The 14,963-nt window shown below is 42.2% G+C and overlaps 1 protein-coding gene across 1 annotated transcript in view; it reads left to right on the top strand.

Moving 5' to 3' along the window:
* Nucleotides 1–4,937: 4,937 nt before the first annotated feature.
* Nucleotides 4,938–14,963, top strand: part of FRMD3 (FERM domain containing 3) — a gene marked incomplete at its 5' end in the record, with an annotated part of 126,570 nt that continues 116,544 nt past the window's right edge. The window contains one exon of the mRNA XM_083883424.1: nucleotides 4,938–5,036. Within this exon, the coding sequence (XP_083739550.1) occupies nucleotides 4,938–5,036 (99 nt within the window). The remainder of the gene's footprint in view (nucleotides 5,037–14,963) is intronic.

Here is a 14,963-nt window from a genome sequence, read left to right as displayed (position 1 = left end):
CTGTTGTAGAAGGGAACTGAGTAAAGTCTAAACTGTCAGAGACTTCACAAGTAAGTCACTGTTTACTTATGGCACCATGATCTTAGCAATGGCTAATTGCTCTGCCAGCTAATGACCTGGCTGTGAGAGTCCCATGAGGGATCCATGGCCAAGGCAATGAGGAGTGTAGTGGTGTGGTTTTGGTGTTATCAGTTTTATATATGTATTTGTTCCTTGTTTTATATTCTTTTTTGTAAGTTGTAATGGTTTTTCCCATGTCACCCATGTTCCACCCTTAGTGGTTTCATCCCAACCCCAGCTATATGTCAGTCAGAAGTTATCCAGCCCCTGGGTCTTGTCTGTCACTTTGGGGTCTCTCCCAAAAGTCTGGAAAGTTCCAGGAAGGACCCCAAGTGATTGGACCAGACTTCAGCTGTCTTCCCACTCGAGTTACTGATTTGTTACAATGTGTCATTTACCTGCAGAGCCATACCTCCTTTGTCCCTGATTTGACCCCAGTTAAACCATCCCTGAGTTCCTCCTCCCAGTAAAAGGAGTTACATTGGGGGGTTTCCTGCTTTTTTTTCCCTCGCCTTTCTTCCCCACTGCTTCTGCTGAGGGGTGTCTGCTGGGGCAGATACCCTGATGAATAAAGCCAGCAGGTAATCCTGAACAGCCTCCCTCTTTTTCCTGCTGTCGTTGTTTCACTCCTTCGGGCAAACAAGAACCCAAGGGATGGGTGAGGTTTGTCCTGTTACCAAGTCATACCCTTTACTGTCGAGGTGTCGGGGCTGGCTGAGGCAGAGACAAGACACCTCTACAGGGGAGGTGTGGGCCTTGGGGAAGGAGGTTAGTGTGTCTTACAGAGCACACCTCTGGGGACAGTGGTTTGTGTATTTGGCCTACCCATGCTGGAACTCAAGGTCTGACCCATAGCAGGCAGTGTTTACAGCCATAGTAGCTGTATTTATGATTTAATCTTCAAGTATTTGGAAAAAACCCAAACAAATCCAAATCAAATATCTACATATTTGGTTAACTTATAAACATTAATTGAAAGAGCTAAAATTGCTGATATTGTCAGCCACTGAAGAGAAAATCCTTGACTATTATATTCTGTAATTTGACTCTGTGCAGAATCATCCAGATATCAAAGTACTACTCAAGCTCATTAGTGCTCCCTGCTGTCTCTAAATAAAACTTCGTATCTGGCAGCAATTCCTAGGCAGGTAGGCTGCTGTCCTTTAGGCCATCCACATGTACGCATCCCAAAGCAAAGTGGCCAGTTAGATGAAGAAGGAATAGGAATGTGCCTATTGCACTGAATGCTTCTGAGACTGGTGAATCTAAAATTCATTTCCACCACCCCCACCAACCAGTTCTTGTAATTGGCATTACTTGGTATTGAGATCTCCTGTTAGAATTTCCAATGTCTGCAGTACAAAGCCAGGTGAGCACTTCAATAAACTCCTCAATAACATGCCATGGTCTTATCAGCAACTTGGCAGCAGTAGCTTATAACCTTCCCCTGAGTCAGGAGCATATTCTGCAAGTTCAAGCAGCATATTTTTTTTATATACTTGTCCTAGTTTAGGGCAAATTTTGGGAGGAAATCTCCAAATGGGATCCCTCTATAAAAGCAAATTCAAGCAGCCCCTCCCCCAACTGGTTTGGGAAAAAGTTTCCTGAGAGAAAAATGGAAACAACTGTTTATTTAACAAGTATTCACAAGCATTAAAAAAAAAAAAAAAAAAAAAAAAAAACAACAAAAAAAAACCAAAAAAAAAAAAAAACCAAAAAAAAAAAAAAAAAAACAAAAACAAAAAAAAAAAAAAAAAAACAAAAAACAAACAAAAAAACAAAACAAAACAAAACAAAACAAAACAAAAAAACCCCCAAAAACAAAAAAACCCCACAAAACCTCTTGCAGTTCTGAAGAGGTGGCAAATTCAAAAAGTCCTTGTCATGAGGTGTAGTTCAGCTTTCTCAGTCTCTTATCAGTCCCTCCTGCTCTGGAAAATGCTACATCCTGGGCCCTGGTGGGCCACAGGTGTGAGCTCCCAATGTTCTTCTGGGTTTTCAGTCCAGAGCAAGATGATAAGTTCTGAGAAAAAGAAAAAAACACAGTCCAGGGAACTTCTCTGCCTCAGCTAGCAAAAAAACCCCAAACCAAACCCTAACTAAAAGCAAAGGAGAGCTCTGTCCCACAGTCTGTCTGTGCTGCAGACAACACAGTCCAGAAGCAGAATGCAGAGGAATGAGAGCAGTTTCTGAAAACAAACTCCGGGCTTCTTCTTTCTCCCTTTCACTCTCAGAACCAGTCTTAAAGGTGCAGAACTTAATATCCAACATAAACAGAACAGAGATTGGCGTACAAGCATCTTAAAGTCACCCCAGGACATTACTCCATCAGCTCAGCATTTTCTGATAAATGAATTAATTTATCTATTAAATTAGATAAATCTGTTGTTTTGTGTTTTCTTCTATTTGCCAGACTGTTTAATGCCAGATCCTCAAGTAAGTGACTTTTCAGGTGATCTTTCCAAATGCTAGCTGCACAAGGACTGTTTGGCCTCCAAGATCTGGCAAAAGAGGGTGCACTATGGTATGTGTTGAGGTAAGTTTGTGGGTTTTTGTCTGCATAATTTACAATGCTAGGAGACCTTTAAGAGCTTTCTATTTGTAAGGGGGAAAAAATGTCTAGAATGCTTTTTGAATAAGGAAAGAGTGGCAGTCTTAATATGTGATGCAAAATTAACATGGATTTACTTCATGAAATTGCAACTGGGCAGAATGTTTCGTTGCTTGGTTGGGTTTTTTTGATTGTTCTTTGTTTTTCTCTTTGGGTGGAGTATTTGGTTCTGATAGTTTAATTTATCTAGTGCCTTCCTGTTAGATGGCTGCCACCTTCTCTGCAGTAAAAACTATTGCTGTAGTAGCTGAAATGTAGAGGTGGGTTACTTGTCTCACAGACTTCTCAGGCACCTCAGGTTAACGTGGCATAAGAGGCAAATAAAGAGGCAAATAAAGTGACCAAAAAGACAAGAGTGATGTGTTTTTACAACAGGCAAGTAAAATTCTAAGCTCTGTGTTCAGACAGCTGTGCTGCTTTTGGTACATAATAGTTCACACTTGTTGTGCAACAGTGAGGGGTTGCAGATTTCAGGTTGTGGTCATCACTGCTGCTGTAACTCTGAGAACTCCTGAAAAGCTCATCCTTCTCCATGTGGTCCTGACAGTAAAGCAAAACCTCTCCTTCAGGCAGTGGTAGACTATGACCTGCTCACCAAATCTTCATCATTGGCTCAGCTCCCTCTTACAATTCCCCTTTTGGGTGGAGAAATGTGTCCTGCAGAGACTGAGGGAAAGCTAAAATACTTGGCTTAAAAAGAAGAAGCAGGAGGATCTGTGTCACCTGAGAGTCAGTCTGTATATGTGGGCTTAAATCCTGCTGTTGAGTTCCCATGTTGCAGGACTGTAAGAACATGAAGCGCTTTTTTATTATTAATGAGTAGGTTTCCACATCTGGCGTCTCAGCTGATAAGGACCTTCTTCCATAACCTGTGGGCTGACTGTGGCTGCTGAGGTGAATAATATATTTTAAATACTCACTGGTTTGCTTCACTATTCACTATGCAATTGAAAGCATTTATCATATCTGAGAAGCATATATTTATAGCTTTTCTTTTATGTTCCACATTAAAGGGCTTTGCATATTTATTAGCTCATGGTAGCGAGCATTATACATTTCTCATTTGTTTGCGGTTTCCCGTATTTCCTGCTTTTAGCAGGCCAGCAGAAAGACAAAGTAAGAGTTTACAGCAGTAACAGCACTTGGGCTTTTAGATGGGATTTTCAAAGGAACAACACATCCACACAGAACTCTTTTCAAAATTTGGACATTTACAGGTAATCACGACTAGGCAAAATAACTGAACTGCATCTTCTTTGTGACTGTCAGTCCTTCTTTTATATTTGTAAACTTCCAGTCATGTCCCGTTTTGCTCTGGCTCTTTTTCATTTCATAGTTCAAAGGAAAGTGCTCGTTTTTTAACACAGAGCTGATCCCCGTTTCAAGGCTGGTTAGGTTTGGTGCTTGCTTTCTGCCAGCGATTTACACAAATGTGTACACCCTTTTGTGATGGAGAACATAATAGTGAAACCACTGGATGCTTTATTTTCTTTCCCACTTAGACAACAAATGGGGTGTGACCGCTGCTCCCTAATGGGTCATTTTTTTTTTTCCCTGAGGAAACAAGTTTTCAAGGCTTACACTCTTACAGTAAGTTGCAGTCTGTTTTCGTCTGTTTCATTAGGGTACATTCATCTTTGGTGAGGTTTCTTTAGACGACCCTGTACACGTATTCCACAGGCTTCTCCTCCTGCCTCGGGCTGTGTTGGGGCACACCGGAGACTCCCGCCATGGGCCGGGCACCCTGGGGATCCAGTCCCTGCCGTCAGCCTGGGGGATGTCCCCTGTTGGCAGGGTATTCGGCATTCCCCCGAGAGCACCAGTCGCTCGGGTGGACTCAAGGCAGGCGAGGCACGCCTGTGGCGGGGAAGGCAAGCGATGGCGCTGCCCGCGCCCCTCCCGGCTCTGCCGGCCCGGCGGCACGGAGCGCGCAGGGAGCCCGGCCGGGACCGCGGGGCGGGGACGCGGGAGGAGCAGGTGAGGGCAGAGAGGTGTCTCCGCGGGCCGCGCCGCGCCGTGCCGGGGGCGGGCGCAGGAGGATGCTGAGGCCGGCCGGCGGGGCGCATCCTGACGCAGCGGCGGCCCGAGCCGCGCCGGGCGGGCGGATGGCGGGCGGCGGCGGGGCGCCGCGGGGCTGAGGGTGGCGCTGCCGCCGCGCCCTGTCGCGCCGAGCCGTGCCGCGCCGAGCCGTGCCGTGCCGTGGTCGGCCGGGCGCCGTTGCAGGCTGGCCCCCTGCGGCTGCCTGCGGGGCGGGCGGGCTGCCGGGATGATCCGGTTCCGGAGCTCCAGCATCAGGTCGCTGAGCGCGGAGATGAAATGCACCGTACGGCTGCTGGACGACTCCGAGATCTCCTGCCACATCCAGGTGCCGGCGCGGAAAGGGGCGGCGGCGGCTCGGGGGGCCGGGGGCGGGCGGCGGGCGGGTCACCGGGCCCGGCTCGGCTCGGCTCGGCTCGGCTCGGCTCGGCCCGGCCGTGGCGGGAGCTCCACTCCCCGCACGCCCCGTGCCCGGCGGGGCTCCCGGTGCTGCGCCACGGCGTTGCACCTCACGGCGCGGAGCCCGCCCGGCCGCCGCTGGAGCCGCTGGAGCCGCGGGATCCACGGGCTCCGGCACTCCCGGCGCAGCGTCCCCCGGGCGGGAGGAGCGCTCGGGGCTGCGGTGGCCCGGGCGAGGAGGAAAATCCCGTTGGCGACTGCCCCGTCCCGCCAGGCAGTGCTGGGCGCCGCGAGCTGCGGAACCGGCGTGCGGGAGGAGCCGCTCCCCGGTACCGGGAAAGCCCAGCCTTGGGAGCAAGGCCCGCGGCGTCGGGAACCGCCGTTACCGAGAGAGCGGGCAGAGTTCAAAGCGAAGCTCTGCCCCTGCTTCATCTAAGACAAAAGATAACTTGGAGCAGGTTTTTCAGTGATGGTAGTTGCTGCGTGATTGAGGAAAAAAAATACAAACAACTTCACTGTAGTCCCTCTTCCTAATTACTTAGTCCCTCTTTTTATTCCCTAAAGTAATAAGGATAAAGATATGAACAACGAGGACTCTGATTTTCTGGTGGAGCAGCAACGTTTGTAATGTGTGAAAGCATTACAAGGGGCATTTCAGGTGTTCTAACAGGAACCTAACCCTGGTAATGCTATGTAAGATTTACAGATTCTTACAGATTTAACTGCAAGCATTAAAATCAAGTTCCCCTCTGAAATTACCATAGTGTTCATAGAATAACAGATATGAACTTGGCATCCAGATCAGAAGATGTGAGTGGTCTTTTAGGAAGCTGTTTATCACTCACAGTTGGTATTTCTGTCTCTCTGATAGAAAGAACTACAGCTTTAAATAGAGCCAGTAATCTTATACTAAGACCATTATGGCTGAAAAACTCCCAAGCACCATGAAATGCAAGCTCCATTTTTACTTGGACCAAACTAGTTTTTTGTTCGTTTCAACAGAGCTATTCAACACCTAAAGGACCTAAAACAATCACCTAGTTGAACTGCTTGACTGCTCCAGGGCTGACCAGAACATAAAGCCTGTTACTTGAGAGCATTGCCCAAATATCTTTTTAAGGCACTGGCAGGTTTGAGGCATCAATTCCATGAACCCTGCTCTAGTGTTTGACCATCCTCTTGGTAAAAAATGTTTCCTGATGTCCCGTCTGAACCTCTCCTGATACAACTTTGAACCATTCCCATTCCATGTTCCTGGATGCCAGGAAAAGACCAGCAGCACTCCCTCTCCAGGTCCCCCCTAAGGAAGCTGTAGACAGCAATGAGATCACACCCCTGAGCCTCCTTCTCTCCAAACCAGACAAACCCAGAGCTCTCAGCCACTCCTCACAGGATGTGCCTTCCAACCCTTCCACCAGCTCTGCTCTCCTCCTCTGGACCATTCAAGGACCTTCCCACCCTTCTCAACCTGTGGGGCCCAGCACTGCACACAGGACTCAGGGTGAGGCCACACCACGGCTGAATCCAGCAGGATGATCCCAAGCACAGCTGGTGCTGCTGTGTCTGATGCAGCCTGGGATGGGGTTTGCCCTCCTGGCTGCCCGGGCACACACTGCTGACTCACCCTGAGCTGCTGCCCACCAGCACCCCCAGATCCCTCTCTGCAGGGCTGCTCTACACACACTCCTCTGCCAGTCCCTGGTTGTGTGTGCTGGTTACTCTTGAACAGCATGTAACCTGGAAGTAGCAGGAAATTACTGAAAACATTTTGTACATGTATCATTCTAATGCTCTTATTAATGAAGAGCATAGTTATAAGATTTATTGGATAAGAAGCAGCATGGCCTTGGAGCTTAATGCAAGCTTTACTTAACTTATTTGGGACCTTTAAGAATTAGTCTTTTTAAACAATCATAAATTTGAGGTCAGAATCTGAGACAGTGGTATGACAACTCTTTAGGTTTGAAGTATTCAACGGATTACACGTAATAAGAGTATTCTTTTCAATACCTACAGGGTAGAAAAGAAAGGGTTACTTTAGGTGTTGTGTGGGGCAAAGTGAGGCAGTGAGCTCAGAACCAGTTGCATGCTATTGCGTTGTTGTGGCTCATTCTGCAGGCAGGAGAAAAATCACTGTTGAAAATGTTTTAACTATTAGAGTTCTAAGGATAATTCTGAAGATTGAATTCTGGTATATCTCATTTAGAACTTGTTTTCCTGAGTCTACACACTGACAAGAACATTTAAAATGTAAGAATAGCTCATGTTGTTTCTTTGTCCTCCTGAGTGTGCAAAGCTTTTAAAACACAAGACTAATGAATCTCAAACCACTCAACTTTTTGTCTTTAGAGTCTTTGTCAGACCTGTATTTGAGCTTCATAATGTGGACAAACCTTGCTAGAAGCTTAAGCAATACTATTTTTTTTTTTAATGAAAGAAATTCCCACTTGCCTGTTAGATATATATGTGCATTATTGATGAACATCCACTGGCACAAAATAGTCACATGGACAGATGATGTGCTACTGGTTAACAGTAGAGGTGCCAGGGCTGTACCAGCTGGAACATGTTGGACAGCTGTGTTTTGGTCATTAAGAGGATAAGAAAGCCTAATTCTACAACACTGAGAAATGCCATCAGAATCTCCTAGGGACACAGGATGCAGTAAGGAATGTGACAACTGAAATTCTAGCTGTGCATTTTCAGGGAAAATGGGGGGAGAGATGTAGCTAATCTGGATGGTGAGGTATGTAGATAGGGTTTACTGCAGTTCAGCACGGCAAGTGTTATCACATGCTACTTTTTCAAGTATATCTTTCCAGCACTTGGCTTGTACACATAGGTTAGTATCACAGGACCTTGGTACCATTCCTGGGCAGAGGTGTATGCTAATTTTCAGATGCATTGTAGATCCTTGACCCTACAAAATATGCAACCAGAGTTGTATGTTACTTATCTAATACACTGGGATGTAGTTTTAGGAAAAATAAGTAGGAGCAGATATATTCAGAAGCTGCATATGCATATGCGTGTACTTTTTTCCTTCTTGTGTTGTGGGAAATGGATTTGTAGAGAGCCCTGACAGAGGGCTCCCATAGTATGCATCTGTATGCAAACTCTGAGATAAAAACCACACTTAGAAAGACCGTGGAGTAGGACAGACATTGTTGAGAGAGAAATGGAACTAGAAACAAGTTTCAAATGATGGCCTTGCAAATAGACTAGATACTTTGGAGAAATAGAACTGTGTAAGATGTTTTGTAGTAGGACCTATGAGGGGTAACTTTGTGTAGCAAATGCTGATAGGCCAAGAAATGCTTATAATATGTTGTAATTAGGAAATAGTTTGGCTTCTGATTGTGATGGTGTGAATTGTAACATCTGTACCACCTCACCCTTCACATGAGACTAAAAATAGAATAAAAGTTTCTAAAATGCCTCTCAGGAGCCCCTTCTCTGCATCAGAAAAAGGGATAATCTGACATTGTGTAAATTTCAGTGTCTAGTTAGGAAAAGAAAATACATTTTTCTTTTTATTATTGAAGTTCTTTCAAAACAGTGTTTCATCAAGCCAGCAAGCTAATAAAGTCTGCTTTTGGAAATAACATTTTTTAGCAAATAGTCTAGTGACAGCATATGGAGTGGTGTGGGGAAAATCAGAAGTGAATCATGCATTTTCCGATTCTAGCCAACTAGTTATCGAGTTGTGCAGCTGCCATGTAGGTCACCAAGTTGCTCAAGGCTAGGTTTGCAGCTCAAAGGTCAGGATTCAGTGCCTTGTCCTCCTCATCTGAGAGACTTTGTGAGTGCAAAATAGGTGAAGGGGGAGACAGACATAAGAGTGAGCTGGGGCCTGAGGGACACCAAACTAACTCTTGTGGTGATGTTTATTTTCCCCATGTTTTTTCTTTGTGGAGGCTCTCTGTGACCTGTAATCAGACAGTCTTATAGCAGCGGTAGGGTGAAGCTGCTGTGGCACAGCTAAAATTGAGAGGTTATGAAAAACAGCCTGAAGGGCCAGTGGCCACTGTCTGTTTCCATTTGCAAGAGAAAGAGGTGACCTGCTTGTGCAGCCTGCCTGATAAAACACAGAACCAAGGTTTGAAAGAGAGCAGTGGGGGAAGTAGGTCTTCAAAACTATTGGAAATGAGTCTGGAGCAGCAAGAAGACCTCCTTTCTGGAAGTATTAATGAGATACTTCTCTTCTGAATCAATGACATAATGGGTAAAAACTTCCATTTTTGCACACTTCAAGCAATAACTTAATGCAGCAATTTATCCTCTTAGTAACAATACCCTAGACCAAGTCTGTGCCACTTGCTCACTCTTTAATTCAAGTTTTGCTTTACTTCTTGAGATGTTCAGGTCCAGCTGTGTACACCTGGAAATAAGTTTGGCATGACTGAAGATTTTCTGTCATTTGGAGCTTGTTAGTGAAAGTGGTATGAACTTAGCTGTCTGTGTGTTTATTTGTAGAAATACTGCATGACTGGGTCTTCTTGTGCCTCAGCCCATATATAAAATTGTGTTGTAATAGGGTCTTTTTAATGACACAGGTTTTTCTTTGTATGAACTTTCCTGTACAAAAATCTGGTTTGATATTCCCAAAAATATCAATTAGCTACAATACTGGTTTTTATTTTTTTTAATTGCATCTAAACAGTTATTTGATTGTTGCTTAAAAGAAAAAACTTGAATTTCTAAGTGTGTCCAGATTTTGAGCAAGGAAAATATGTTATTTTTAAGAACTGGCTTAGGAATCAGGTCTGTGATAGTTAGACCTTTTAACTTTTTCTGCAGAATTTAAAATGAAGGTGATAAAATCTGAGAAAGCTCACTCCCTTCTGCTGCTGATGGTTCAATAATGTAGAATGGTCTTGTGCTTACTAATCTAATTTTGGGAGCAGCTTCTCTGCAGTTTGAATACTGCTGTCTGTACTTCGGCTAATAATTTATTTCCTTGACTCTTTTATTTCTGATTTTCTCTTAAATGTGACATACAGGATTCTGTCTAATTCCTTTTGTAGCACATTGATCACTGTAAAGTTGCCTACTTGCTTAATATTGTCTGCTTGGTCTGTTTCTTGCAGGCAAATGCTAAATTTATATAGAAATCTACTAACCAGAGAACATTATTTAAAATTCCCATCCCTCAATAAAATGTGTAAAGAACCAAAACAACATGCTGAAACAGACTGTGAAGTAAAAGAGTAGTGACTGCAAGTCTCACTGTAAAGGGAAGCTGAATGTCAATAAGTTAAAAGAAATACGTGGGAAAGGGAAGGCAACGTGAAAAGGGAAGGCAGATTGAAAATAGTGGAGAGTCCAGAGATAAAAAGAAAGCAGAGAATCATAGCTGTGGAAAGGGAGAGGTTAAGGGATTATGTAGACAGAAGGCAGGAGATTTAGTGAATTTATATTTATCCTATAAGCAATGTCAGAAGTGTAACTAGCAAGTGCCTTGAGCTGCTGGACTGATACTACAGTGATTCAAAATAGTAAGATGAGATAAGGAAGGAGCTGCAGGTCAGGAAGAGTTATATTCTATGTTCTGTTAACACATTTTAGAAACTGCTCACTAGGGCTTGTATTCCTGACTTCATGCTCGAGCCTCTAATTGAACAGTTAGAAGGGGTACTCTTGGTGAGAGTTGTACATGAGAAGACTCTCTAGTAAGCTAAGCCTATGGTTTAAAGCTATATCTGTTGTAATTGCATGTGTTTGACTAAAGTTGCTGTAATGTATTTATTTTCTGTCTGTTGGAGTTAATTTATTTGGTTTTGTTTTTATACATTAATAGTTCTTAAGGATGTGCTCTTAGCTCCTTGACTTGCTATTTTTAAATCAGAATACTCACAAAGCTGGTTTATACAGGACTTTATCCAGTGTATACTAAACTGCAGCTGAACAGCTTTACTATTGGATAAAGCTCATTAATGATGAATTAGTTTTTTTCCATTCTCTCATGTTGTCTGATTAATGATCAAAATCTGAAAATTCTTTGTCCTAAAGACGATAATCTTGCCTTTGATTTTTAACTGCTGGTTTGTTTTGTGTTGTGATTGACATTGCAATTTATATTTTGATTGCTAGTAAATAAAGGCATGCGTGCTTAAAGACTTACCCAATCCATGGTTGAAGATGAAGGTGTGTTTCAATAAAAAGAAACAGTGTAGGTGATAAGTAACTTAATATATTGGTGGGTCTGGTGCTGAAGTCTAGAGGAAAAAAATTATTAAAAATAAAGGTATCCTTGCACAAAGCTGTCTATATAAAGGGAACAAGCTAAAAGGAGGGTTGCTGGTTTAAAATAGAAGTATAATCTTTTCACTTTCACCCTTTCATTTTTCTTTCAGCTTTGCATAAAAAACTCTACATTCTTCATGATCAGGCATGTTTGGACACTAGCTGAACAATAGAGGTGGAGCTGAAGTAATAACAAAAGTCAAATGGAAAATCAATAGCACAATGCAGCACAGCTTATATTGCTGAACTGCAAATCATAATTTTGATCCTGTGCAGTAGAAAAGTGGCTCCTGTGGGATACAGAATGCTTTGCAGAAACTTCATCCACTTTTGCATCTTGAAAGGGCTTTTGGCACCCCACCACTGTTTTCTTATACCTTGAGACACCCTCATCTATATAAGCACCTTCAGTGCACTGATACAGATTGAAGAGAGGAGGCAGCCAAGAAGAAATAATATAGCAGAATTAACTGGCCAAAATAATTAGTTTGTAAGGAAGTAATGTATTTTCATGTTTTGGTTGTATTTTCCTAGACTGAATTTCCTGTAGAGGTCAGAAATTATTTAATAGTGTGTATCAATGCTCCTGAACTTTGATCTTTAAGAAAAAGAGAGATGAATGTCTTTCCTATGAGAAAGTAAAATAGGAAATCTGAGTGGTTTTTGCTGATCCCCTGTAACAGATATTTTGTTAAAAACTTAAGTTTTAAACACTTCTGTTAAAGAATAGGAAAAATGGCAGCTGATTTTTCTCCTCCTCCTCAAAAAAAGAAGGTGGGTTGGAAGACTGGAAAGTAATTATCTCTGTGATAAAATGCTTGTTTTCTGTAGCACAGGTCCTTGTTCTTCTGGGTATTTTGGTTTATTGAATCAAACATACTGAAATGGTCCTTTTCATCTTTGTTGTTCTCTCTCTCTCTTTTTGCACTTCCCCTCCACTCTCTAGTGTGGATAATGCCAACCTGTTGGCAATGCTCATAACGTCCAGATAATCCTTCTCTCCTTTTCCTGTTAAAGTCAAGCTGTCAGCATACAACTTTGGCTGTGCCTTCCCTGCTACATATGGAATATATCTCTTTACAGTTCTTCCTTCAGCTGAGGCTTCTTGTCTGTTCCTTCATTTTTGATTGCTTAAATACTGCCTCATTTTTCTCCTTGTCCTTGCTTTCTCAGAGACCCATTCTAGACCTTACAAGTCACATTTTTGTTCCCTCTTCTCACTGTGTTTTTAATTCCTTGTGTGATAGTGAAAACACAGTTTTAATAATTCAGCAGTAAAGAAATTATTATTAAATCTTCTTCCTTCTGGCATGAAATAATAATAAAAATTATTATGACAATGATAACAACAGCAATAATAATAGCAACATCACACTTTTCTTTCTTCACTCCTCTACTGTCAGTTCATGTTATCTTTTCCAGCTACAGGCGTTTAATTCCTAAAAGTGTTTCTCTGTTTTCCTCTTCTCAGGGTCTAACCTGTTTTTAGTGGAGGTGTATTGATAATCAGCTCTTGCCATTTCAGTGTGCTTGCCATTTCAAGATAGATGCTGTTCTATACCAGTAGTAAGCCAAGTGTGAACAGTAATCATCACACTTGTGGTTGCTGCTTATGGGAGTTTCTGAAGAATAAACACTGCTGATCTAGTACTGCTACATTTAGAGGAAAAGCTTCCCCTCTGGAAACTTGAGAGAAAATATGTCATACCAATCCGTATGTGGTTAAGTAAATGTATAAAATTTCTCAAGGCTGTTAATGGTCAGAAATGAGAAGGTAAAGGGCAGTATACCTTAAGTTCTTCTTCGGCAGTAGTGTTCACAAATGGAAATAACTCCTGAAATAGCTGGAAGTCTGGCTATTTGAAATAATTGCATCAAGATACATAAGTATTAAGTGGCTGCAAAATCATTGCTCTTTAAGTGCTTCCTTTGGAAAATATATCAGATGAGTAAACACTTTTATTAAAAATACTGTTAATTTTCCCTTGCTTACTTGAACCCCAGGAAGAAGTAAACAATTTGTATTGAAGACAAATTTTGCTCCTTTATATACTATATCACAATCATACTTTCCCCATAATAACTCCCTTTGGATTAGAATTGTACTTTAAAAAGCACAAACCAAGATGATTTCCATCTGGCCAATTTTTTTCTGATGTTGTAATATATAAGCTTGCTATAAGAGGGCAATGTTGTAAAGATAACTTTGGAACTTCTGACAACACCATGTAAAACCTTTTTCATGCTATCAGTCTGAGTGCCCCCTTTTCACAGTTTTTCACATACCAGAAATCTAAAAAGAAATGGGATTACAAAACATAAACAAACACACAATACCCTCATCTTCCAAACCCAAACAGTGTCAGAAGAATTTACAACCGGACATAGTAATTTATTGAATATAAATAAGGTGCAATTGTGAGGATATTGAGGCATGAAGTTCAGACTGCAATGGTGTGTTTTCTTTTGTTTCCAGGTGCAGAGACTAGTCAAACACTTTTGTCTCCAAAACAGAGTATCTGTATATGAACTGCCTTTTCGGAATGCTTCCTGAACTCTCCTGTCTACCAGTCATTACCTGGGAACTAGTCAGCAAGAATGCTAGTTAGGAGAAACAGTACTGTTGTCAGGCAGTGTCCTAGCTGTTTGCCTGGCATGGGTGGTGGATTTCAACACTCCAAAATGCTTGGAGGGTTTTAGTAGTCTTAGTATGGATGCAATCTCCATTTTAAAAAGGAAAAAAAAAAAAAAAAAAAAAAAAAAAGAGAGATTTTTTTTTTAATGTCTGAAGATGTATTTTATAGTTTGATACTAAAACATGTGAAATGATAGCTGTGCTTGTGACACCTTCATTTTAAGTGGAAAATCTGAAGAACTGGGAGGAGGATCTTAACAGTTATAGTTAAACCAGGTAGTTAAACCAGGAGTCACACTGGTTTTAGTAGGTGCTTACAAAACATCTGCATTTAGCATATGTGGCTGTAATCTTGGACTTGTACCTGTAATCTGTTCTGTGATAACAGTCTTGATTTTTTGGGGGGATGTGTGGGGCATGTGTTTGTTGTTTCACTTAAATGCTCTTAGCAAGGAAGTCTAATAAAAAGTACTCTGCACAACTTCAGTTAATGGTGTTCGGTTTTTATTTTTGTGGACACAAGCTCCAAGCCCTATAGAAGAGTGATAAATGAGATGTGGCTGTTTCTTTATTTGAAGAGTATTGGCAAAAATGCAGATGAGATTCTCTATGCATGCCACAGAAATTCTACAGAACATACTTCTAAACCTATTTGTTTGAGGTTTTCAGAACAAAAGGCAGTGAATCTTTCAATCTTTCGCCTTATTAATTTAAAATTGAGAAACAAAGATAAATACTGCACAGTCAGAGGATAATAGTTACTCTTGTGTTAGATGGAACAGTTAGCTGGGGCGTGAGTTAAACTCTGAAGCTGTGCCGTGCCAGCCTGAACTTTAGTGACTTCAAGACTTTAGAGACATTCAGTGTGCCAGTCGGTGGAGTGCACCACATGCATTGACCCTGCTTGCTCCTGCTCTGTGTAAGTTTTCTTTAGCTCCATCCTTGCAAAGGGAAGGAAACAACAGAGGCTTTTAC

This window comes from Zosterops lateralis (genome assembly GCF_965231275.1).
Source record: "Zosterops lateralis genome assembly, chromosome: Z".
Classification (NCBI taxonomy): Eukaryota; Metazoa; Chordata; class Aves; order Passeriformes; family Zosteropidae; genus Zosterops; species Zosterops lateralis.
The sequence above is the reverse complement of the archived record's forward strand: the minus strand, read 5'-3'. Positions and strand labels throughout refer to the sequence as shown.